The sequence below is a fragment of the Lampetra fluviatilis genome, chromosome 12, assembly GCF_964198595.1.
Source record: "Lampetra fluviatilis chromosome 12, kcLamFluv1.1, whole genome shotgun sequence".
Classification (NCBI taxonomy): domain Eukaryota; kingdom Metazoa; phylum Chordata; class Hyperoartia; order Petromyzontiformes; family Petromyzontidae; genus Lampetra; species Lampetra fluviatilis.
In genome coordinates, this window is record NC_136286.1 from 9181058 (window position 1) to 9208906 (window position 27849).

Here is a 27849-nt window from a genome sequence, read left to right on the forward strand (position 1 = left end):
AGAAATGGTGGTGGAGTTGTGGCATAGTGGCTAGTCCATTGCACTATGAAGCCGGAAAGCTAAGTTAAGATCCACACCACCTTCACTCACAAGCCTGCTAAAGTATGGTCAAACAACTCCCATGACAACAAACTTAACAAAAAAAGCAGTTCTAAAAGGAGTCTAACGCCTGGACAGACTCCACACCTGTGGATACATTTTAGTTGTATTAATAATGGCAATGTTGTACAGTATTGTGCAATCTTCTTGGTTCTTTCGGTAAAGTCACGTAGAATGGAAATAATAAAATAATAAAAATAAAACATAATAAAATAATTCTCACGACGTTTCGGCCACAACGCAAGCAGCCGTCCTCAGGTGGAGAGCAGGTCTGTCGAGTAGACAGAGTCTGAATGCAACTTTACGATGTTACAAAACTCTTGACATGACTCACATAACAGGAGTCAAACTGCCATATTCCCAGCGTTCTCCCACCACTTTACAATACCACCATTACAAGGGCCACTTCTCCACATTAGCTAACCCAAGACATCTGTATCTCTCAAATGGCTTGAAATGCACCGTTGTGAGTTAAACAATGTGAGTTAAACCCGGGTAAAGCTTGGAGAGCTGAATGGAGTTCAAAATAATCTAGATTTGAAGTTTTCGTGACTGCAGGGATTCATACTCTTTGCTTCTTTCGTGAAAGTCACGTAGGTTACTTCGGGGTGAAGTGGTGGCGCTTGTTCAAGCAAGCACACTGATCGACCCGAGTTCGATTCTGGATCAAGGCTAACATCAGTGGTGACATCGAAAGCGGTGTATGCGCTACCGTAGCGGTCTCACACAAGCTGACCATCGTTGTGAAGTGTGGTCAAAATACACGGGCCCCAATCAAACAGTGGTCGAACCCGCCCTACTGACGGGTTCACCCCTCCGTACACTTCATATTCATAGGTCAGGTCAATACATGTGTCGTATAATACAGCAGGCAAAACAGTCAGTGACCATAATTAAACATTTGTTTAAGGTTTAAGACTCGGCACCACCGCCCCCACTCCCCTAAACATGGTCACGTTGCACGGTTCTTTTGCGTAAAGTTCGCATTTATATAAATATGACAGTGAGAAAATAAAAACATTGTAGAATTCTGAGTACAAAGACAAAGATCCCCCCGTGTAACCTTAACAGACTGTTGGGGCCAATGCAGTTAGCGAGCACCTATGAAGGCCGGCACGGCACACGAGTGGGTGGGTGGCCATCACCACGCCCGACCACCTTTGTCTCATTGTGAGGCTGAGTCGACCTCGGGCCGGCCCAGGACCGGTTCAGATAATGTCAAAAATTTTTTTGTATTAGCCGTGAGCGGGAATCGAACCCGGGTCGCCAGGTTCGTAGCGCAGCGCGCTACCCGCTACGCTACCACCCCCTCGACCCCCCCCTCGACCCCCTCCCCCTCGACCCCCACCCCCTCGACCCCCACCCCCTCGACCCCCTCCCCCTCGACCCCATCCCCCAAGCATTGCGCGACGCAGCCGCCCACGCGTCCCCCACCACCGAGTGTAACAAGTGAAGACCCTACCGTCGGAAGTGACGTCGGCCGTTTCTTTTGTTTCTTCTGAAAAAAAACAACAAAGTAAAGGTTACATTAAATACCCTATTTACAACATGGTTAGCAAACGTCTCTTAGAATATCGGCTAAAAATAAAAAATAAAATTAGAAATCATAAAAAAAATATCTTCCGTGAGCGTTGCCGGAAGTGACGTCACCGAGGACGAGGCCCGCCTGACGTCGCTTCGTCTTTTATTTCCCAGCGTCGACAATTTTTTTTAATTATTATTAATATTATTTAAACTTACCACAATCTAGCAACGAAAAGCACCCCAGCAATGGAAGCGAACAGCGTGCCCGATGAAAAAGCCGTCGAGTACATGGTGCGTATGAAAATAACAACCAACGGTGAAATAAAGAGAGGCGTTAATCTTCCCGAGCGGAGCTGATTCTTCTGTGGTTGAGGCCTACCGCAGGCTCCATAGGCCCCGGGCGTCACCGTTCGCTCAACATTGGCCCCGCAGATCGTTATTAAGTAGACATAGCCATCAATTAGCGCGCTCGTGATCATCACGATTGTTTAAAGGATGTCGTGATGATGTCTGCGGCGCTGTCACGTCTTTTCTTGGCGGGGGAGTTGTGTTCGCTTGCTGAGGTAATTAAGGGCGCGGGGGATGAGGCTGCGGCGTCATTGTGCTCGTTGTGGTTGTAATTGGATTTAAGCGCTCGCCACGGCCCGTTGTGTCGGGGCTGCTCACGAGTGAAATCACGATGGACGGTGATGTCGATGTTGGTGGTTGCCGTTTTGTGGCGACCGCCGTCGCATGGCGCCGCTGATGTCGCATCGCTTATGGCCCCTTACGGGCGTAATGCCGCATAGAGACGTCACATCGCGCTGTGCGACGTGGTAATCAACATCGCACACCGCGCGGGTAACATACGTGATTGTATCAATGTATACCATGTCACAGTTGGTATCATAATTTCAGAAACATCACGGATGTCGTGTCACATTTGATGTCACGCCACGGCTTTCGTAATTTCGCATGTCAATACATTCGCAGCCGTCCTGTCGTTGATCACAGATGCATCAAGTACATCATGTCACAGAGTTGGGATGATAATATCAGTAACATCACGAATGTTATGCCACATTCATGTTGTCATTACACCACTGCGATCACAATTACAGATGTCCACCTTTAAGTCATCAACACATTGTTGGCACTGCCATTTCCACATTTGATTATCATGACGAACATGATTGATGTTATGGTCACTTTACAGAATCACAGATATTACGTCTTAATTGATCTCGTCTAACCACATACATACAATGTCACATTGATGTCAACACCATTGGACATATGTCATTTCATGTTTTTGTCACACCACTGACATCACATCTCATGATAAGTTGGGGTAGCCATCAAACGGCTTACATCACATTGAGGGGTGTGATTATAACATCTTAGACATATCACAATTGTCATAACAGACATCATATAACATTGACAGATGCGATCTTTACATCTTTGACTTTACATCACATAGTTATGGTAATCAGATCACAGATTATATCACTTTGACAGATGTGGTAATCTCTTAATATGTATTATAACTTTGACAGGTTCTGATCACAAAAAGGCATCCGCTTCGTGTACTGACAAATGTGACCAAGAATCATCACACCACATACAGACATCACACACAACATAACTCTATCCATCCGTTCTTCGCGCGAATTGGAATAGTTTGTATCGGATGTGGTCAAAACATTTCGATAACGACGTACAGTTTATCACAGTTTCTCATTAACCGTACTCGTTTGTTTGATATATAATGATAGGGCTTAATGAAAAAGTGTGCGACAGTATTCATACGGAAAGCTGGTACTTGAGAGTGATTAAAAAACAAGGGGTTGCGATTGTATTTGCTACTTCACAAACTACTTTTTTTACACTTCCTGGTATAGGCCCGACAGTGACGCATTTCGTTGGGAGGCATGTCGTAAGTGTAAACGCGTTGCCGACATTTCTTCAAACAATAGACGCATGCTATAGTGAACATATAACAGAAACCTTTAAAATTGAAAGGTGGCCTTTAAGTACCCATTATTTTATAATTTTTCGCGATCAACTCTTGTAAATGGTTTAGTTCTAGGTGGGGGATGAAGTTTTCCCGGCAATTTGCATTGTGTACACTGCAGGCGAGATTTCAACAGCATGTGGTTGAACACTTCCTCTTGTGGTGACATTTTAAAACATTAGAAAATAAACTCAATTGTAGTTGGTTAAAATTGAAAGTGAATTGAGTGCTTCTTTAAGTTGAATAATGTACATTTATGGGAATCTATCTGGAGTGGTCACTAAGAGTAAAATGCCATGGATATCTTAGTGATAATAGAGTGTTGAGTAGTTTTTGTGAATTTTATTGACAGAAATACTGTCTCCAGTTACCACATTCAAATGTTTTCTGGAAAAATATCATTTATGGGTTAAGTTTTATACTACAGTTTTTCTACAAGAGGAATTTATGTCATACCCACCCCTGTCCAATGCAGTTATAAACATAACTCCCGAGCATGGATACACTCAACAGGACACTTTCAGTGACCTTCAGGGATTGATCTGAAAATGTAATATGGCATATAGAGTTAGCAATTGTGGAAACATTTTCCTTATGCAATGTTTTTTTTATGTGTAGTAGATTGCTTTAGAAATAAAACACCGGTCTTGGTGTAACTGATGGGCCCTTCAGGTTAGTGGTTATACTCGCACTCTATTGGAATTATGTTTAGTGTATTTTGAGTGGATTACTTGGCAAAGGTTTGTCATACTGGTTACTTATCAGGGTCATGAAAGTAGATAACGTGATTGCATATTGTGGTAAGGATTCAAAGGGGATATAAGGATGCAGTGGGCCCATCTGAGGATGTTGTCCCATGTCCAGTATTAGTTTTCTCTTGATCTATGGAGAATTAAATTATTTACATAATTAAGAATCAAGTATTTTTTTATTACATTTCTCTCACTGTTTAAGTGTATTGTTAGGAAAGACCTTAAATGGTTAACTTTTTATAACTGCATTCTTTAATAGCAGCCGCAGGCGCATATAGTGAGAATATGGATTGCAGCAATGAGTCAATGGAAGTTTTCTTCAAAGACATATCTTTGTCAAATTAATGTTTTGTTTAAAGTGATTCTTCTCTTAACAGTAAACTAATTCCATGTTGAAGTATGGCCTACATACATGTTATTTCCCTGCAGCTAATCGATGACTCGGTACCATTTGGAATGTCACAGGTTTTTGTTTGTAAATCTACAGCCTTGGGAATAAGTTGTTTATCTGCAATGTTAAAAGTTTATTCAGTGTCTTGTGCATGAAGGGAAGATAATGTTGCTGCTGTTGATATTAGATACATAGTAACAATGTACACTGTCGCCGTGTATCATGGCGCCGTTAGGAATGATACTGTAGATAGAATGTGTCATGTTCTTGTATTTCACCGATGGGTGTGACCACATCACCCACTTGAAATAATTTTTAAATATTGATCATTCCTCTGAGTCCTTAGCTCAAATTTTATATATATGAATCTGTAGTAGACTGACCACCTGTTTTGGTACCCCCCCAGGGCACCATGATATGCTACAGTGAAGAGTGGAATGGCATGGCCAAGCTTTCTGAAAGCAATGAAGTTGGGTCTCGTCAACAAAGGCTGTGTTAACAGTTGGCACATTTTCATTTTGTTCAAATCAGCTTTATTGAGCACACTTGGTGTGGTCAATATGGCAAATCTTGGCATTTATTGGAAAAAAAATCATTATTTTCATGATGTTTATTTTTTAGTGTAATTTATATTAAACCCACATGTTTCTTGCGCATTGAGGGTGTTTCTTTGGAAAACGGATTGTCCATTTGCAGTCAAAACTTTTTAACTGCTGATGCTCGTGCAGAATATTGTTTTTTCTTCAAAGATCATTCGTAAATAACATGTGGGAAAGGTTTTAACAAAACTGCATCCATGGTTAAACACTAGTTTGCATGCATATGTCCAATATATGTAGTGCAAAATAAAAATATGCATAGTGTGGCTGCCAAATATTACGTGGATCTCAGTGATATGAATCAGCAAGGGATCCTGAATATTTAGCATTTTGGTGGAACATAAAATGAAATAATAGTAAACGAATTGGTAAATTGTTAATGCAAGTCTTATAAAAAAAAAAGGTGGCACATTTCGTATTGTAGTACTCGGTTAAGTTTTAAATGCAGTTATTTTATTTTGAGTGTTTACCTTCCCCCACAGTGCTGACAATTCTACGAGAGCCAAATTATGTTTACATTGCACTTCACGTGTTTTAATGCCATTGGAAAAAAACTAAATACAGGAAATATAATTGACCAAATTAATTCTGTTGTATAGAACATTACACAGTTGTTAGTAGCTTGAAGGGTATATCTTTTGTGCTGTTTAAACCCAAGGTTCAACATGCAGCTAACCATGCGACATTGTGCAGTAATGCTCGCCATGACTTCACAGTATATTTATGGCAGGACTGATTGTTATGTGAACTATTTGTGACGTGTATATTTACATGTGGTAAAGCAATATACTTACATTCGCACAAATGAAGATAAGAGATATTCTCTTTACAAGTTGTGGCTACATCTTTTAAGGAAAACTAAAATTTTCGTACTATCACATAGCTAAACTTATTGTGTCGCAGAGAATACATTTGAAAACAAATGCTTGGGCATGCTTGAGTAGATGTTTACCTTTGAAGCTGCATGCATTTCTAGTGGATGATGAAAGTATCTAGGTGCTAATGGCATTTTGATCGCAAGATACAGATGATGTGAGAGACGATTGTATATATTTTTAAATCCTTTAAATTAAGTTCACTTGCTTGCTTGCGCGCTTACGACCATGCAAATCTTTCGGTCGTTTTTTAACCCACTTCCCGTGATCCAATCGAGCTGACATTTTGCACACAGACTCGTTGTGCGTGACAATTTCTTTTCGTGAAATTTTTTTTCCATAACTTTACACTTTTTAGGAATTTTTTTTATATATTTAATTACCAATTGCTTAATGGTGGCAGGCAATCATCTGACCCATAGGTGGCAGCCATCTCAAGCCAGAGGACGAGAGGACTCTAGCCGCCACGCATATAAAGGATTTATAGTGAAAAAATTTGTTTTTACGGGTTAATTTTTTTGTGTGTGACTTCCAAACCAAAAAAAATGTATGGAGTTTAATTCATATGAACATCTAAAATAAACTAACAAGTTTAGGGAAATTCTGACAATATAATGTAGTGGTGTTTCTAAGTTACATAATTAGGCTTTGTAAGGTGAGCACACATTTGCACGGGAGAAAAGTCCTATCATGCATCTCTTTGATGGATTATAAGTCGATTTTCAATCCACGCATGAATGCAGCTGCATATGGAGTTGCACTACAAAAGGTGTTATATTTCTATGGCACAAAGCGGATTAGCACACGCACAGCACACACCTTTGGTTGATCCACAGTGCGCGAATTGCACAGTGTCCCCTGACTGTTTAGCATGCAATGTTACGAAGCTACAATTAGCCTGTTTGCGAATTGTGACAGGAAATTAAATTATAACGGGAATGAAAATAAACTTGTGGCTTCAGTGATGAATTAATAAGCTGTCTTTGATACACAGACTGGCTCTCAAGGTGACTTGACAAGGCAAGACTTGTTGGATCGGTCTGATTGGCACACACTGCACCGTGGCAGCAAGTTAATTGCAATGCATACCTAACCCACTGACAAATGCGCTGGTGTGTTATTAGCAAGCCCATTCATTGGTCTCGTTTTTGTTGTTGCGTGAACTTTGTTATGCATACAAATGTAGTATTAGTAAGACAATATGAACATTTTAGGAAGATTTATGTAAGATAATTATTGTGCATAAGTACCGTAATTACATTCACTTGTGTCAAATGTGGCCACCGTTGTATTTGTTTATTTGAGGTCTGTTTCTATAAGGCTCAGGAATACGTTTTTAGGGTTTTGTAACAGGCTGCTTTACAAAATAAAAAACGAATGGCACTTCAAGATAGCTCCTGATGTAATAAGCAGTACTTGGATTGGTTGTTTTACGAAGAATAGTAATTATAATCAGTCAGCTAAAGGCTACTGTCAGAGTGCCTGTTGTGTCAGAAGGCGGCACAACTTGATTTACATTGTTGTTGAAGATACTTTCCAACAAAAGCTAATGTAACGTGCTTTGTCCAAGTGCTTCATCCATTGACATTTGTTCAGCGGCTGCGATTACTCTTCTTCACTGCTTTTCTTTGCCAATCTTATGACATTGCCAGATCTCAATTGCCAATAAATAAATCCCAAAGGAGGGATTGAAATGGCAATTGATTAGTCGGGTGTGAAATGACTTAGCAAGTGATTATATTTTTCTGCATAGGAGTATTGCCACATGCTCGTAATGTTAGATTAATAGTATTTTGCGAATGTGCTGTATTCTGAATGTCCCAAAATGCATTAATAGTTTCAGTGGTGGCTTAACATTTACTTTAATTCAATTAAGCTACAAGAACAACGTGCCCTTTGGAGAATGTTATTAAAGTGATGCCAAAGTAATTTCTAAAAATACTGAGCAATTACACATGAGGCATATTTAGCCAACGTGCATGCTGTGCATTGAATAGCATGATCCCACGTAATAATAGGCACCTCAGCACTTGTTTTTCGCTATGGGTGTCCCTTATATTGCAGATGTGATCACTGCATGCTGTCTGGAACGCTAAGCAATTCACCGGCTATCTTCCCCGCGTTACCTTTTTTCACCTGCTTGTATATTTAACCGATAAGTTTTAGAATATAATTTTGTTGCGTGAATTTGTTATTAACTTGTAATTGTTGCTGTTATGATATTGGGGTCTTGAGGAAATTTGAAAAATGCCACTCCATTGCTTTATTCGTACACCTGGAGACATAACCTGGAATTAACTTATGCTGAGTTTTTACAATATTTTATTTAACACGATTCTGCACTTAGTATATAGCCCTGTATTATATATGTATTAATTTAAATAGTTGACAGGAAAATCCTTGAGATGGCACATGTGATATGCAAGGGTGTCCAAGATTAATCCACTGCTTGATGACGGCCACCCCATAACATGTTGATCATGACTGTTATTTGACCTTACTTCATCACATTGGTTCATGCAGGTTGGTTAAGAGGGACCCAGAATCAACACAAGAGTAATAGAACATTATGTTCAATGCATGACTTCAGTAAAAGGATTGGCATGGCTGTGCACACTGAATAAAGCATTGTAAACAGTTGTAACGCGAATGCGATGGAAGCAATAGAAACATTTGTCGTTCCACAGGACAGACGTGGCCTCTGATAAAAAAAAGGCACTGCAGGGAAACATAACTGGCAGTATCTTCACAGCACTGTTCCAGCCTTGTTAAACATCACAACCACTTTTTATGGAAATAGTCCTAAATCGTAAATACTCATTAAATATATTTTTGCCTTGTTATTAATTGGACACGCTAGATGCTAATAAGGTATGTGCTGTAACATGGAATTTTCTGGCACACGGCATAATTTTAATAGAAAGAGATGCTACCTTATTGCGATTTCGAATCATTGCGGGCTTCAAAAGCAGGACCCAGTGTTGCTTGCTTAGGCAACGTCAGGTTATTGTTTTAATGTAAAATCCCTTTGCCAGCTCAGTTTTATCCCACTTGCGCCATCTCTTGGCTCCGTGGACCTGAGCATAATGCGTTCCAAGGGAGGAATGGGGGAAACAAGAGGGATGGGCGCAAGAAAGGAGGCTCAACGGTCGGTTGGTTTTTATCGTGTCTTCGGGGCACGGCAGCGCACATGCTGTGCCCATTCCACGCCTTCAGCACCGAAACCTGCCCGTGATTGATGATGCTGTCAGTGGGCACTGGCACCTTGGGATGGGCCCGAGGCATGATGGGACCACAGCTAGTGCTTCTCATCCTCCTGTTGGCAGGAACAGGTGCCAGCCAAGCTGGGGAGGCAAAATTCACTTAATATGAATTATTCTCCCACTTTTTTCCCCCCTTCTAATTGAATTTAAGCCAAAACATGTTCCTGGTGCCTCCTGCGCTCTTATTTGTGCCGCTGGGCTGTGTGATGCTTTTATGCCTTGTTTTAGACACCACGTGTCTTTCATTGGGGCCTTTGGTGTGTGTTGCCATCTATGTTGTTCAAGTATACCAATAACACGGAGTTTATAAAGTGATTGAACAGTTTTGTTTCTGTAAATGCAGACCTACCATTCCATTAATTTTTTGTAGGGTTTCTACAGTAGTTTTTGCCATTTCAGTATTTTTTAGGATAACCAACAAACCCTTGGCTATAATAGAATTTAAAATGGCCCTGAGGAAGAAGATTTGGTAGGACACTTTACCAATGGAGAAGTTAAAGGAGTTTCCAGGAGCCTTGCAGAGTTATAAAGTCTCAATATCCAACGTAAATATGTCAGCTGTGTTGGGGTTTTTGTTTTGTTTATAGCCCCTTATGTGCATTTTGTTGGTAAACTCTTCCATTGCAGAGCTGAGATGTGGAAAAAGTGCTCGTCTTTGATTGATCCCGGTCATATGTGGCTGGAGGGCTGTCGGACATCAAGACAAAAAAAATAATCAGAATTTGAACGAGGCGCTTTGTTTCCTTCCCGTTCTTGTCTTGTGCAGAGCACGTCTGCCCCTGAAGATAACAATGAAGACGAACCGCCTAAGAAGATCGTTGCAGAGAAAAATTCAAAACGCCTAGTAGGTCTTTAGTGGAAAGTGATATCATTTGCATTGTTAGCCCTGAATAACTTTGTGTGCAGTATCAAGCAACCTGCTTACAATTTTACAAATACATTATTTATTGCTAATCGTTTTTTATCTTGCCATTGACGTGTGTATCGTTTTCGAAAGAACATTTTGCGTGCAATGTGTTATATACCCGATGCTTTGTTCACATTTGTTGTCAGCGCGAGCAAAATAACCGACATATGCTTTGCCGTCAGATATAAGTTGCACAGTGTGATGTGATACTGTTCTAAGATATTGCTGACAGTCATTGCTATAGAGCCTGTAGAGTGGTTTAATATAACAGTTTCCATAATGAGTCCCATTTCAGCCATTGCGTGGTCCGGGCAGCTAAGCCCTGGTTACAACCCCTAGGAGGAGTAACTGGTTTCACTTGACCATTTCATTAAGAGCTATGAATTTTACATCTGTCTCATAATATTTTTTCTACATATGTTTAGTTTTTTTTCCAATTTTTATTTTTTAAGTGCCATTACTTTCAGTGGTTTTTTTTTTAATAAAATGTATGTCTGGCATGCCAGCATATAAATTATTTTCTGCAGCAGCCATTTTCTGCAGTGAAAATACATTAAATGAAGCCCCAGTTCTAGTTTAAAGCCAACACTTTTATTGATCATGTTTTGATGTCAGACATTACCCCCTGTACATTCTGCAAATATGTGAGTTCTTCATTGCAATTTGCAGTTTCATTTCGACTTATTAGCTTTCTATGGATAGAGATGCTTCTTAAGCATTGTATGTAATAGCTGAAATTGCATCCATGATAACCAAAATTCGTACTTATCTAATATTATCACAGCTTATGGGATTTTTATTTCTTTGTGCTACATGATATTTGTGAAACAATTTATGATGTAATTATTGGAGCGCGAGCGGCCCCTGGGGTTAATTGGTACTACTTCAACGGAGATGTGGATGGGCAGAAAATATGATGTACTTGTCCTTTTGACATTGGCTTTGCTGATCAGATAGTTGCAAAACAATTTAAAATGCCTGTTTTCCTACATCTCCTGCACAAAAAAATGGCATTAGCAATTAGACTGTCGAGGTCTCCGCACTGTGGGTGGTCAGTCCTTTTTAATTGAAAAGAAAGAACGGCAAAAACTTTAAATGTTTCTTTAATCGGGTTGCCACTCAGAAGCTGCTGATCTGCCATATGGTAAGTCGTTTGAGAAAAGGAGGAATGATAATCGAGCCACTGCCACCCGTGGAGGGCATTTTGTCAATGAGCTTAGTTTAGCTGTGAGTGAATAGGCTGGGGCGTGAATTCAGTCTAGCTAAGCAGATTGAGGTTTTTATTGTATTAATCAGTTACTCTGTGCATTAGGACTTGTTTCGGCATGTCTGCACAGTACTTTTTATTAAGTCACGCTGTGTAAACAGGGCTATGAACACTTTTCACTCTTGGTCGCGCCGCTGTTAAAATAGTTTTTCTTCTCGAAGTGCTTTGCTGCCTACTGGCACATCAGTATCCGGGGTTATTGAGAGGTGAGATGTTTTGAAATTTTCTTTCTGTTTGGCCTTTGTTTAAACTTGGTCACGCATTAGCTTTCCAGATTTTGGGAAACGGAATTGTTAATGACATAAAAAGGCATTTGTTAATGATAAGTGAAAGGAATTCTATGGATGCTGTTAATGTTAAACTCGGATGCCTCTATAGCTGAATTTTTTAATATTTGTTACTTTCTATTAACGTTTTCCCTGAATATAACTACACGCATTAAACTGAAAATATATGTTCTATGTATTTAGTATAACATAATATTTTTTGGTGTTATTTAAAAGTAAAATAAAAAAAACGTCATTCTTTATTTCTTAACACCTATTGTATAATTTCAGTGAAGCACAATGGCATCTGGCACCTTATGGTGCCTCTTCTTGTGTCCCTTATATACAAATGTTGATAATGCGTCTTGCCAAATCCACCTAACAGATTGATGTCGTACCCATTCAGAATTTTACACATTAACCCCAGAGTGCTGCCTGTGACACATCCTGCTACGAACCCTTAATAGATTAATGGCGTTGTAAATGTGTTACCACTTAAATGAACCACGGGTGGTAATCCTGTGTTTGTACAATAGAGAGACAATCTCTAGCTAGCTTCTCTTCTAACATACATATGCTGATACGGGGCACACTTTGTGTGATTTAGTTTTATTTCAAGCGTTTTTACGTTTGTGATATTTTGAAGTTATTTTGCAAATGAAGGTCATTTTAGCTAAATATTCCAAAGGAGGCATGAATAGACCATAACTTTAAAGAATGTACCCTAAAGCATGTAGCCCTGCCGTTCTACGAGCATACATCTAACTTGCGTTTGCCCATAATAGCATTGTGTATGATGGACCTGGTACCTAGAGTGAATGTATAATGCTTATTTCATTCAAGTGCATGGGTCGTGGAGGGAGCAGTCCTCTGAGATTAGCCTGGCTGTACAGCTGGGAGCTGATTGAGTTGTTCTGGCAGTCTATAAACCTTACGGTCCTGCGCTGTTTAAACCCCCATCGGCCGGATCTCATTTGCAGCATAAAGGAGTTTGGCCCGAGGGGGCACATTTTACAGTGTAATCCAATTAAAGCATTATGGGACTCTTGCAATGTTTTCTCTAATGGGAATAGCCCCGAGTGCTGCACCTTCTGGCCCATGACACCATCTGAACTTGTCAAACAGGAGGACCTCTCTCTTAGCAGTTTGCGGCAATATTGTCATTGTCTGTCTGATATGCAAAAAATATAATTATCTCTCTATGGCCGTATGCTTGGCTCTGACATTGAGTGGCATCGGCTAGCTGCTGGAAAATAATTTGCAATCGATTGCACCTGTTTGTGTGTGCAGGATTTGTGGTTAGCCAGAATGTTGTCATCAGTCTTGTGTAGAGATTCAAAAACCAATGTACACTTTACATTTTAAGCGTACATTTTATGGGTGCACAAAGGACAGATATACCTAATAATTGACGAAATGTTCCTATTTCATTCTGTGGAATAGGGCTTATGACAAGCAAAATACATCATAATGCTATGAACACAAGGCTGTATTTTTGTTTAGCTTCTCGGCACTTTAACTTAAGCATTGTATTTGCCATTGGAATATAGCATGGATGTCAGAGATTAGCAAATGAATATGGGTAAGGAAGGGAACTGGGATTTGTACAATACTGAAATGTCACAGTTCTCTTCAGGTCATGCTGACTGGGCATCTTATGCAGAGCTTGTCTAAAAAACTTCTTCTTTAGTCTCTTTTTTCCTCTCCAAAATGTAAAAATATAAAACTAAACAACATTACCCCTAAATGTTTACGTGTGTAGTGTCTACTACACGTGCAGTTAAATGTTTAAATTGCATACAATTGTCACACTTTTTCCCGTTGTGTTTCTACAAAATATCCAATGACCATAAGTAAGAGTGCAGGGGGTAATGAATTAAATTACTTTCACCATAATCCCATCGGTTTAGACATGTGATCCTAAATGAGACATCATTGGTACAAGGCTGCCTGTCTTTAAGTTGTTGATTGGTTGAATGCTTCACTGATCATGTGTAATGGGGGCCAGTTCTCTGGGGCTTTTCAATTCCCATTTCACTTGCAGTGTGCATTTGCAAAGTGAAGTTTTTTTTTAAACCAATGATTAATCCAAAAGGTTACAAACAAAAGGTAAACAATACATAACATCAATTTAAATACAATTTGGAAAATACAAGTAATGTGGCTGAGTTGGTCTGCATGTTCTAAACTGATGCAGTTTTACATTTCTAAGTAAAATGTCACTTGGGTAACTGATGTCTACAGTTTTTTTCTTCAGTTTTGCAGAACATTACGGCTGATTTTATTTTGATACTGTGACAAACTGACAATGCCGCTGCACATTTCCATCTTCCAGTGTACTGCCATTCATTCCTCCACCTAAGACCGCTTGCACTTGCAAGGGGGGGCTTCCTTTTTTAAAGTGCTTTGCATTAGCATAATCAAATTTATGGTGGCGGTTGATTGAAGCAAGGAACGCAATATGGTGTCCTGTAATCAATCATCTTCTCCCTGTCAAATTAAATCCCAGGCGTGAGAGCTGTGATGGGGGAGCAAGAATGGCAGCTAATCACACAGCCGAAAAATTGATGTGCTGTTTGTCTCTGGTTGCTCAAGCGTGTAATGGTAGTTACAGGGTATCGTCTCTTTGGCAGTGGCGGCAGGGGGGGGGGCGGAGGAAACGTGCAGCCTAACGGCGCGCGCTCACGCTGGATTTAGTACTGCGTGCGTTAGCAGATTTGAAGGGCGGTTATTTACTGGTATTGTTGACTGCTATTGTACGGCACGGTACACGCGTTAACTGATTGAGCGGCAGGGCTCTCTTTAATAGCTGTGATATTTTCCTCACTCCTCTATTCCGTATTAAGAGGTTTGTACCAATGCATAAAAATAACATTGATTCATCCTGAAATGTATTATATTGGGTAGAATTGCCTTTTTGATTTACTTGACAAAAAACATGCATTTTCCTTAGATTTAGAAACTGTTAATTGACTACATTACCCAACGGTACCTTTATAAGTGATCGCTGGGGCGACCTACACCTGTATTCAACTGGAGAGGATGCACCTGTGCAAAACTGCAACAGACTGGTGGTGCATCGTACATTTGATCATGATAGTTATGGTGATGCATCATACATTTAATAATAATGAGGCATTATTATAAGTTTATGGATGGTGATGATGAACCATGTATTTGATAATGATTCATCATACGAATCATGATAATGATGATGCATGATATTTTATGACAATGGTGATGGTCCAGCATTATAATAGGTGCGACTGAATGTAATTAATGGGTGAATCACTTGCATTCAGATAAAGAGTGACCCTGCTTCTGAATAAATCATTCTAAAAAGCAGAGGTCCATCTGCTTGCCTTCTTTAATCCCTCAACGCAGGACAATTGATACACCTCTGCTGAAACACTACTGTGTTGGCCTTTAATGTATGAAACTAAATTGTAAACTGTGTTTGTGACGGAGTGTTGATGGTTGCTTGACTTTTGACGCAAATAGTGGTGTGTTGCCTTCAGAATCATACCTTTTCGATCCTTGATTCATTTTCTTAAATTGCGACAAGTCACCGATTGATATCTTGTAATGGTTACAGAACATCACTTTTTTTATGTTGAGAAAGTACTGAGCATATGTTAACCATAGTTATTATTTGTATATTTTCTGCCCAGCTTACTAAGATTTGTTCGCAATTATCATCTCAGTTATTTCCTTTTTCATTTTATTTGTGCATTAATGTTTCATTTGTAGCTCTTGGTAAAATAACAATTTCATTATATTCACAGTTTTTACATTTTGTATTGACGTTAATGCCTGAAGAAACATGCTAGACTAAAGAATGCAACTTTAGCTTACGGATATTTCTACTTTTTTCAGAGCAACTATGGTGGTGCAAGCTCGGATGAGTCACGCTGCATTGATCAAATGAGTTTATTAGGGATTACACAGGTATAATTTCATTGTTTCTACCTTTCTGGAAAGATGCTGTCATGATGTTCATCACTGGAATTCATTCTGGCTGCCATTGTTTAGCTACAAGTAAATGCGGCCATTTTTTTTAAATGTTGTAACTTTGGAAATTGTGCAATTAAAGATGAAGGCACACTTTTAAAAATGTTTACGTAAATGTGACGCTATTAACTCAACGTTCATGTATCCATATCACTAACGAAAACCCGTTTTAAAAAAAATTGAGAGAAAAACCCATTAAATCTTAATATAATGAACAAATGGTACCAATAAAAACTTCCTTAACAGCTTTGTAATGGTATTGCTGTACATTTATGGCCCTGTATTACATCTTTGGCAATATGAAAACTATGATGATATAAGTATTGTTTTGATTTAAAAAGTAATGAAATCAAATCTATATTCTCCTTTGTCGTTATGAACATTTCCATACTTGCTGTCAACACATTACACCCATAAAGCCTTTTTCTAAATTATGAATTTAAATTGTTTATATAATATGTTTTACCCTTCAGTGTACATACTTTTTCCTTCTCAAAAACACTGACAACTATAAGCTCATAGGGCTGACATTAATATTGGCTACATACACTACTTGTGGCATGCAATTTGTTTCACCAAGAATGGTAACATTAAACATTTCTTAACATGCACGTGCTAAAATATCTTGATAGTATAATACAGTTTGCCTGGAAACAGAAGTGTTCCTAACGATCATTGTTTGTTATTTGCACTTAACTGCAAGACTTTCTGTGAAATGTAAAATAATCAATGATTGCTCTGGGATTTTTCCCCCTTGTGTCTTCATTGGATGCATTGACAACAGTTGTGTATCTGTAGGCCAATCTTAATTCCTGCATTATACTGACGTTTCAGGTACACGCTGCACTCTTCGTACTGTGTTTTACAGCCTATAAAAAGTAACGGGCATTGGCCCCCCATATTCTGAATTCTATTACAGACAAAAATCCTCAGCAATGGCAACACCAATGCTCTCGTTGCCAAGCGGAAGTCGTCGGCTAACTATGAGAAGGAACGCGAAGTTTGCGTGAAGTACTTTGACCAGTGGTCCGAATCGGACCAGGTGGAATTTGTGGAGCACCTCATATCGCGCATGTGCCACTTCCAGCATGGCCATATCAACTCCTATCTCAAGCCCATGTTACAGCGGGACTTCATCACTGCATTGCCGGGTACGTAGTCGAAAGGTCGCCGCCGCGTCCCGTGTGTTTGCCATGTACACATAGGGCCCTTTGTCACTCCCCTGCTGGTTTAGGGCCTTTCTATGTGCTGTGGGTCCTGGGAGACATTTGGCCATACTTCACCACACTTGCCAATGCAGGTTGGTGAACGTGAGGAGCGCACATACGTTGGAGTATTGTACAGGACAACAGCATATTTTGCCCTCTGATGTCAACGTAGCCCTGCAGCCTTTAACAACATGTTTTATGCATTGTGGGGGTCTCCCTTTAAAGCACAATCCAGGCTTTGAACCTGGTTAACTTTCGAGATCAGGGTGAATTTGTCATGATCGTGTTTACCATAGCATGGCACATTTTTGCACAGGTACACTTGTGGTCTGTGCATTTGCCACAGGAAGTTTGATTCCTGGAAGTTTGCCACTTGGAAATTCACGTAGAGAATTTCCAGAGTGAGTAATCTGCTGTGAAATGCACCTACATTTTTCCGGTGATGTCATTCACTCCACTAGAGTGGGGGTCATTGTGAGCCCTAGTCAAAGTTTATTTGGAAATTACAGGCAAGTAAATAAAACATGGCTACAATTATATGTACCCCTTGATTAATAACTTTTTAAGGCACACAAATTGTTAATGTAAACTAATTTAAAGTCATCTAAAAACTCCATCCCATTTAATTCAACCACAATATGAGTTACGTGAACCTGGCAAAGAGTTGCACTCGTGCTTTTCTTTGTTACTCAAGTTTGTGAAAAAAAATGTAATCTATAGATTATCTACCAGTGCAAACGCCTTATTGAAATTACTGTTTCTGAGCACTGTCTACAAATTGTGACATTGTGGAATAATAAGGGTTTTTTTGTTCATAAAATGAAACATAAATTGAATTGTCTGTGCGGTAATACAAAGCTGGTGCGTGTGCCACTGAATGACTCGTACAATAGCACACAGTGTCGGTTTTGGTATCTTTCCTTCTTATTTTTCTTTCCCATTGACCTGCGCTGGAATGATAAGCCCATCCATCATCTCGGGCAGGATTTTCATAAACTACGATAAATCGCCTGGGCCGGCTCTTGCGCCTGTGCCCCTGTGTTTAACATCATACCATATTCAACTCTGCTTTCTGTCACTGTCGAACCATCACTGACCATGCACCCAGCCTTCGGATTATGAAGGACTTTCTTTTTTCCTGCAAATGTTTCAGAAAGGTGAAGACATCTGGAAATACGAAGTTATATTTTGGCGGTGAATGTTTGCGGCCATGCGTACGCTCGTCATTGCAAAATATGACTTAATTTTCATTGCAAAATTTATCTAACCATTAGGGACGTAAAATGCCCCGCAGGCTGGACGCAAATAATCTCAAAACGTTTAAAATGTCCATTGGTGCTACAGCGTATTGCATTTTTTACGGTTCCCTAACTGCACTTGGTGATCATGCAAAAGTCCACGTTGCGAGTAATTATGTTTTGCCCGAGAGTTTATTGACACTTTGATATAATGCCTCGACGCATATTGGCTCAGGTATTGAAGGAGCCGCAGGCTATTGCTAATAAAATTCCATTCTGTACCGATGCTCGGCTAGCCAAATCTCTGCATCAAGAGCATTGGGCACGCGGGTCGGCGTATTTTTGGATGCGAGCACACAATCCAGTGCTCCATCTACAGGCTGCCAGCTGACCTTGCAGATAACTGACATGCGCGTTGACACCCCATCTGTTAGCTTTTGCCGTAATCATTGTAATCCAATAACATCTGAAGAATTGATAGGTGCATGTGTTGTGTTAAGAACTCATTTGTCTCATTAGGGTCCCAATGGGCCCTTGGTTTCTCTGACAGGCAGCAGTGGCTGCTGATTGTTGCCAGCATGGGGTATGAGAGGGAGAGGGACGGCGCTCGAACATTATCAAATTGGCGTGTTATGTCTAATGCTCCTGTATTGTCTCATAAATTGGGGAATGTTTTTTTGTGTTTATGTAGGGGAAGAGAAATTAGATGAAAGTGAAACGTGAATAATTATGCATCCACAACTCTGAATTACAGGTTTATTTGTACGTCCTCATGTAAGCGTATCATATAATGCATATTACATATGATTTAACAGTTGGACCCTCTTAATGGAGCATGGTTCAAATTAATTATAGAGAATTTAGAAATATCTTAGTGAGAGAGCAACTGAATGAAGAACTTGATTACTGTTGAGTTTGTTTCAGAGTAACATATATGTGATGTGTGTATTTTATTATAATTCCCTTGATTTTTGCATTTTATTATTGGATAACTAACTCCGTTTGGTCAGAACACTGTTTATTTTTCTGCAGCAATATGAAACAGCTTAGAAATAGTCAAAATTGCATAGCTGTTAATGCAGTGAGAGGTGACCAGGTGGCTCAGAAGTCAGGAGTGCTTAGCTGATTCAACCAGGTTATCAAGTGTAGGGAGTACTCTCTGCTTCTTTCGGTAAAGTCACGTAGAAATAAAATAAATTAAACAATAGAATACGACGTTTCGATTGCAACACAAGCAGTCATCATCAGGTAGAACACAATTTAAAAGAGAGACAAAACAAAGACACGCAGACACACAGACACACAAGCAGAGAGAGACAACACAGAGACACACAGAGAGAGACACATTTTACCGAAAGAACCAAAGAGTAATTCCTGCAGTCACGAAAGCTTCAAATCAAGCGTAGGGAGTTGATGCCTCAGTCCAGTCATCAATTATTTAAAATAACCTATAGCATGAGATTTAGTTTGCACTTAATTTGGCTAATTTTTTGCTCTGAGAAATAAAAATGTCAGTTTCACTGTCATGTGACAAATATTAATCTTGGTAGTAGGGTGGGTGGGACATTTCTGTGCGTCGATGCCGCCGCCCACTGAACATTAATTCCTCTTCTAGCAGGGTGGGTGGGAAAAGTGCTGCCCCCTACTGTCTAGACCAGAGGTCACTTGAAGGAGTCTTTAAGGTAGCTCTGGTATCCGCTTCATTCCGCCGATCTCTATGAGAGTTCCGAATTAATTATTTGTCTCATAACACGATGCCATTTCCAAAATTGGTGGAAAATTTAGAAAAAATTATAGAGAGAACAGCTGTGCGGTTCGAGGGAGTGCTTGGTGGGTAATGTCTGGCGCGGCTTCACACTGCCACTTTGTTCCAGCACGAGGACTGGACCACCTGGCGGAGAACATCCTGTCGTACCTGGACGCGCGCTCACTGTGCGCGGCTGAGCTGGTGTGCAAGGAGTGGTACCGCGTCATCTCGGATGGCATGCTGTGGAAGAAGCTGATAGAGCGCATGGTGCGCACCGACTCGCTTTGGAGGGGCCTGTCAGAGAGGAGGGGCTGGTACGTGCTAGCGGTGGCGTTCTACTTGTCCTTTTTTCCTACTCAGCCCTGCAGTACATGTACTGCCCTTATGTCAGTCTATTGTTGGATGAGGGCCTCGCCATTCCAGACAGCGATACAGTGCTATGTTCCCACATCCACTCCAGTATCCAAGGCCTTGTCTCAAAACCGTCAGTCAACCTACCCTCAATTGGAGGTTACTCTTTTTCTGATGCTGCCCCTCTAGTCTCACCCTGCCTTCTTTGCTGCCAACTCAAGTCTATGCTCTGACTGTTTCATATCTATGAAGTCTTAAGACAAAATGTATCTTATGCTTGTTTTGGCAGTTTCCCATGATACACAGTGTATTGAGATGCAGCTGCGTGCGGATGCTATATACATTCAAATTGCATTGTTTTCTGTTGAGATGGGACAGGACTTTTATCAGCAAACATCCTGGAGATTCAAAGAAAATACAGGGAATTTATACACGAGTGTTTGTAAAAACATGTGTATTACATGCTGTGCAATGGATGTGTATTTAACGTAAATGAAAATGCATTGATTCATATTTTAGCCACGATTGTTTTTCAGCAATGTATTGTGGCATATATCAATGTTCTTAAAGCCGTAAGTTGATACAACCATGATGTTTGTGTAGGTTTACGTGTGCATGCACACTTAATCAATATTCTGTGCTTCTTTAAGTGACATTTAAGTGTGGGAGCTGTTCTATGAATTTGGTGATCTGAGTTTGATTCCCGGCCATGGCTAGCATCATTTGCAAAATACTATCTGGGGGTCTTCCCCCCAACCCCCATCATTACCAACCCTTAATGGCCTGCATGGTTTAAAGTATGTTAAAAAAACATCACCAATGTGGTGTGGTGAGACCTTTCAGCGGTTTATTGACAAAGGGCTGAAAACACATGTCACCTGCCTTAGCTGTTTAAGAAGTTGAAATGTGAGAATTAATTTAGCACACTGCCATGCTTTTTTTTGTTGCCTTGCCTTTTACGGAGTTGATGCAGTGAATGTCTTTGTTGCAAGTCCAACTTTTGAGAGTATAAATCAGCAGTTTTCTTTCCGTAACAAAACTCACGAGCATCATAGACATTGCAAATCAATGCTCGCAAGAAGAGATTGAACCATTGCTTTGCAGCTGCCAACCTGTTAAATGGGTACTTTCTTTCGCTTTGTGGCTGAATTAAGTTAAGAGCTGTGAACGTGTTCTTAGACTGTAGGGGAAAAAAGTGTTTTTTAGGTACGAAATATTTACCCTGGCATTTGTCAAGATGTCACTGGCATGGGATGTCATAGGTAGGGTCAGAGGCAAGGCTGTGAATCTAAAGATGGGGGTGGGGGGGGGCGGAGGGAACTAAAAAAAAACTTCAGCTGTGAGCCGAATAGAATGTTTTATGCTCTGTTTCATGTCTGGGGTTTTTTTTTGAGCTGAGCTTTACACTTTCTGCACATGCCACATGGGTAGCTCTGAACGACTGCCAGCTATTCACAGACCCTTATGGGAAGTTCTTTCAAGATGTCCTGTAACATATGGTGCTCTTTCTGTATGCGTGAGCATAACGTAATTATGAAAATTTATCTGGTAGAATGAATCCTGCTGCATTTGGGGAGATTTGCAGCATGTTTGGGTATGCCTCAAGACATTACAGCAGATTGAATATTATGACTGGTCAGCAACACTGCCAGATATCTGCATTATTCACCAAACTTTTTTGTATAAATTTCCCACAGCCATAAAATAATAATTGATTGCCCTCTAAATAGTCTTTTTTTTTTACAAAAGGCTGTTAATGTTTAATAGCATTAACATTTTATCATGCGATTTTATACATTTCAGTGTGATTGAATGTAGTTTATTTAATTACATTTTAGGTAAAATTACTCACACGTCTGTCTCATTTAAAATTATATCAAATTGTGTAACGTGTAGGATAGATGCTTTTCATTTTGCTTGTTCCCAATGTATTCCATGGTGTTGGTGGGTTCAAAATGGGTACCAATTGAAATAAAATAATGTAAATTAAAGAGAAACATTAATTAAATCATAAGAGGCTCTTTGACTAACCCCAAAACCCACAGAGCCATGAAAAACAATCCCTTGTCCTATTATGCAATAGGCCAGAACAATCTACTTTATATAAATCAGCACACATACAATTATGTAAGGCAGCTGGGCATATAAATGCTATTATGTACTTATTTATACCGCTTTTTCAAAGGCGAGCGAGTTTTATCCCCTACGCTCATGAATACACGCGCGTCTGTGCATGTCCAAAAGGGGAGCCTTACTGATAGCTTACCTGGGACCAGCTGTGCACACCACCTCCTGCAGGCTTAGTGGACACTAATGGGACTAATAGCTCAAGGAGGGGGGCCTCAACATTATGATTTCTTTTTCAATTCCTCCAGCTGGTTATTTGTCTCAGGACAAAACAGGCCCCTATAGAGCATGCAGCACAAGACCCTTATTACGTTTTTATTTATGTGGGGGCCGCAAGCAGGACTTTCCCTGCTGAGACCGCCTCAATATCGCCAGGACCTTCTTTGACAGCCTTGCATTAAAAATGTCACTGCTTTGAAAGCTGTTTAAAATTGCCTCATCCTTCATTGCATACCGCAAAAGGCTACAATAAAGCTGACAATTTGACAGTCTCGCATAATATGTAGTGTTCCGCAAAACTTTCTGCTGCATTTATTTTACAGAGCAGAAAAATTTGCTATATTAAAATGTTGAATAAAAATTCCCAGGGCAAGGTAATGCATGAGAGCTTGTCATAGAGTAAAAGATTGCAAGGAATTTTCCCAAACTTTCTTCCAGGGCTCTTCTGAATATAATAATGTAATTTTTAAAGTTTGGCGCGAGTGACTATTTTGCCAATTGTCACACTCCCATCTCTTTCCAGGTGCTTGTATCTTTTCAGAAACTGGCCAAACGGTGGCCCACCTCAAGCCAACTCCTTCTACAGGGCCCTTTACCCCAAAATAATTGGGGACATTGAGGTTTGTGAAATCAAAAAGTATTCCACGTGAATTATTTCGTTTCTTAGAACATAAGTATGTACGGTAAATATCTGTGTTAAATACATGGCCTATTACCAAATCATCGAATACATTTGATCTATGTTAGCTCTCGGAAGCTAAGCAGGTTTGAGCCTGGGTAAGTGCTTGTATGCTTGCCAAGTCGTCATAGGTGTCTGCGTAGCTGTGCTACGTGGCGGTCAGCAGAGTACATTGCAGCAAAAGCCATTGTGCTGTATTTTTATGCTTGCGCATGTATGCTCCCCACTTGCACCGTCCTGTACTGACCAGCACGTGAAGTATTGTCGAATAACCCCCACGGTCCACATGGCATGGGCTGGCCCTCATCCAGCAGTGGATTGACAAAAGGGCTATAGATGTACATACATGAGTGCATGGCTAGGGGAAATACAGCTGTATAGGACTGCCTACAAACATCAACACCGGAGATATTTTTGTTTGTATTTTTCAGACGATAGAGTCAAACTGGAGGTGTGGCCGACACAACCTCCAGCGCATTCAGTGCCGAAGCGAGAGCAGCAAGGGTGTCTACTGCCTGCAGTATGACGACGAGAAGATCGTCAGCGGCCTCAGGGATAACACCATTAAGGTAAAGGCCACCACTGAGGTGGCTCTGTGGGACCAGCTGTGCATAGTCGTTGAACAAGCACCGCTGAAAACCTGGGTTCAATTCCGGGCGGCCACCCGTCTGTAAAACACATTCCTGCGGAGGGAGCTGGTAGGAACGTTGGTTTGCTCGGTCAATGGCCAGGGTCAACGGCGGCGTGGTGTATTCCGCAAATATGCCCGACTGTGAGGGCGGGCACAAGCTGGCATGAGTAGGTTAAACGTTGAGTTTTATAAGGGCACCACGGGGTGACCAGCCCCTCCCCACCCAGCCCCACCCCTCCCACCCCCCACCCAGCCCCACCCAGCCCTTCCCCACCCTCCCCAACCAGCCCCTCCCCATCCAGCCCCTCCCCACCCAGCCTCTCCCCACCCTCCCCTCTCCACCCAGCCCCACCCCTCCCATTTTTGGATGCACGATGGACGGACGGACACAATAATCCCCTGTGGGCTGGTGTAACCAGGAGGTTCCTACCAGTATTAGGCTCTCGAGTGTCGTGAGTTTATCGTCTCACCAGTGGCCGCACAAAGGAAGGAACGCCTCTAAAATGTGTTTTTTTACTTCATTTGGTAAAATTCCACTTGAGAATGAATGTCTGTTTGACTGACTTGTAATGAACATGGGTAGAGTAGGGTGTGGAACATTCAGCACCCCGAGTGGAGCAACCAGGTGGGGTTTGAATATTATACATCATATTTTTCTCTCCTTTTTCACTCGGGACGTAAAGTATTTACATTTGCAGTATATTGATGTGGATGGTTTTTCACAGCATCATGGTCACTTAATTTTTTAATGTTTTTATCGTATGTACAATTATGTGTATTACTTGCAAGTTTTTATTGGCAACAAGGGTAAAGCCTATTCTTATGTTTTCATTGTCTTGATTCTGGCAAAAAGGTCTCGTAGATATAGTTTAACTGTTTTAAAGACACGTTTTCTTGTTGTGCATATTTGACATGCCTTTGTGCTCCATGCGTCTCAAACAGATCTGGGACAAGCAGACACTGGAGTGCAAGAAAGTTCTGACAGGGCACACAGGGTCCGTGCTGTGCCTCCAGTACGATGAACGTGTGATTATCACGGGCTCCTCCGACTCCACAGTCAGGTAAGTACTGTCATTTATGATGAAGAGACAACCAAATTCATTGCGTCATTAAGGAAGAATCATTCCACGAACAGAAGCTAAAACGCTTAAAAAGGGAATGTGTGGAACATTAAAGACAGGCCCCAAATGATTCACCACCCCAAAGAGTCTTCTTGGTTCTTTCGGTAAAGTCACGTAGAAGGGAGATAATAAAGTAATATATAATAAAACATAATGAAATAATACAATTCTCACCCCAAAGAGGTTGAATAAACTGTCACCTCTCTGGCCTCTTTGTGTGTGCTGTGAAGAAGCGCCATTGCCCAAAAACGTCACCTATCATACACTTTTTCTTTTATGGCACTTATCGACAAATGTGTTGAGTTTGTTTGATATGTCTCGTTCTACACCACTGCTGATACAGAATAACCAAATACAGATTACGTCGTAAAGGTTTGCCCAAGTAATGTGTTTTCATTATACTTGGGTGTACATTTTTTGTCAATTTTTCCTTGTTTTTTGGTATATTAGTCTAAATGAAAATGAAGCGTTGCATTTACATATAAATTGCAACAATTCATTTGCTCGTATAAACCCCTAGGTGAGTGGTGAAGGTCCCATCAGCAGTTCTCAATTGGGCCTTCAAAAATCATAAACCTACCCCTGCAAGGTTTTATACCATTGCATAGCTAGGGCACCGCACCATACTTTATTGCACGTCCTCTAACACAATGCCCTGCATTAAAATGGAATGTGCACATCTTAAGGAAGATCCATCCACTACCATCACAAGTGGACATTAAAAATAAACTCCATGAGATTGCGGAAACACACAGCAGTGAGAGCCACTGAAAGCAATCCATCGCAAGTCAACTGAAGTAATTTCTTGGCTAATGTGAGCATAGCCTTATAGATTTCTATTCATCCAGACCTAATTAAACACATCAGACACACCCCTTCACACGTTTTTCCTGCATGAAAATTAAGTGGGGTTTGGGCAGGACGTGTCGCTGGAGGGGTTGACGGGTGTGGTTGCGACCAATGATGGCGTGGCATCCAAAAGAGAGAATTTCCACCGCGAAGGAAGCGATTGAGATTTGCTCCTCTACAGGAGCTAGGCGTAATTGTTCCATCATGCGACCGTGAGCGATGGTGACGGTTTAGGGGAGGTATTCGTCCAGCAGTGGATATACGTTGGCTGACGACGACGACGATGATGATGCTCATGCAGGGTGTGGGACGTGAACACGGGCGAGATGGTGAACACGCTGATCCACCACTGCGAGGCGGTGCTGCACCTGCGCTTCACCAACGGCCTCATGGTCACCTGCTCCAAGGACCGCTCCATCGCCGTGTGGGACCTCGCCTCGCCCACGGACATCTCGCTGCGCCGCGTCCTTGTCGGGCACCGTGCCGCCGTCAACGTCGTCGACTTTGACGACAAATACATCGTGTCGGCTTCGGGAGACCGCACCATCAAGGCGAGCGGGGGCGAATGGGGACGTAACGGGTGGCGTCTCACTGAACCGCGTAGCGAGTGAATCCGAGCGGTCGGGTCGGTTGAGAGAGTCGCCAGGAAGCAGACGGCACGAAGGGGGTTGTGACGTCGCGACTTCCCTTGGGTGCCGTTATTGTGGTTTTTCGTTTGGATTCCTGTTTTGCATTTAGAATCTCCACAATCGGTTGCTCTTCTATTGGCAGGGCTGCAGTCCTACGAGGGCTCAATGAGTCGTAAAAGGATGCAGATTAGTGAGATGAAAGAGAGATAAGCAAGTTATATAAATGAGAGAGCTGTGACAAGAAGTAAAGATAAGTGACATGAAAGCAAAGTGAACGAGAAGGATTGGAGACCTTTAGATATTAGGTACAGATTAGTGTTGTATATTCATTATGTTAAGACGCCTGTTAACGTCAATTTCTGTTATGAAATATGACATTGGCGGCCAATGCATGTTACATTTAACGTAGTTGAAGGACCCTACTACACACATACTGCACATGTACAGCATTTGTATGTATAAGAAAGCATGTGCGCACACAACATGATGCAATAACCTACAGTGCCAGGTTAAGGCAATTTGGATTTTTACGGGTTAGTGTTATCATCCCAAGACTCCAAATGTGCATGCTCGTACAATTTTTTTAATCGTGAGAATTCAGCATTAATTCCTGAAGTGCACAAATCGAATATTAGGAGCGGCTTCGCTGCAAGAAGCCACCTTTTCTGTATGGCATTTTTGGGGATTGCAGTAGATTACAAATTGACGTCGAGATTTGATGTCCATTCAATTGCTTCAGGAATAGCTGCGTAGATTTGTTTCAGATCGCCGTTGAATGATCTGATTGGGCAGTCGTTTACAATATTTTGCACCGTCTGAGATGTCGCATCACAGTCACAAACTGGACTCTGGTTAATTTTCCATTCATGGAGAAAGTGTCCACCACATCTTCCATGGAGTGTCCGGATTCGATTCAAGGAGGACCAGATCTTCCTCGGTAGATCAGATCCGGGTTGAAGGATTGTGGGGTCGCTGATGATGAGTTTCTGCAGCAGGTCGGTGTTTGTCCAGGGCTTCCCTCCATCGTAATTCGATGGTCTTGTCTTCGTCATGGAGGTTCTTTGCATATTGCCAGAAAGGTTTTCTGGATTTGAGCCTGT

At 41.1% G+C, this 27849-nt stretch overlaps 1 protein-coding gene across 3 annotated transcripts in view; it reads left to right on the forward strand.

Moving 5' to 3' along the window:
• Positions 1 to 1753: 1753 nt before the first annotated feature.
• Positions 1754 to 27849, forward strand: part of BTRC (beta-transducin repeat containing E3 ubiquitin protein ligase) — a 34115-nt gene continuing 8019 nt past the window's right edge. Inside the window, exons 1-9 of one of the 3 annotated variants that reach the window (XM_078861579.1) lie at positions 1754 to 1914; positions 10266 to 10343; positions 15816 to 15887; positions 16870 to 17101; positions 20271 to 20457; positions 23364 to 23460; positions 23951 to 24088; positions 25093 to 25211; positions 26422 to 26671. In XM_078861579.1, the coding sequence (XP_078717705.1) occupies positions 1870 to 1914; positions 10266 to 10343; positions 15816 to 15887; positions 16870 to 17101; positions 20271 to 20457; positions 23364 to 23460; positions 23951 to 24088; positions 25093 to 25211; positions 26422 to 26671 (1218 nt within the window). In that variant the 5' untranslated portion in view covers positions 1754 to 1869. The remainder of the gene's footprint in view (positions 1915 to 10265; positions 10344 to 15815; positions 15888 to 16869; positions 17102 to 20270; positions 20458 to 23363; positions 23461 to 23950; positions 24089 to 25092; positions 25212 to 26421; positions 26672 to 27849) is intronic. The other 2 variants (XM_078861580.1, XM_078861581.1) reach the window with 2 other exon arrangements.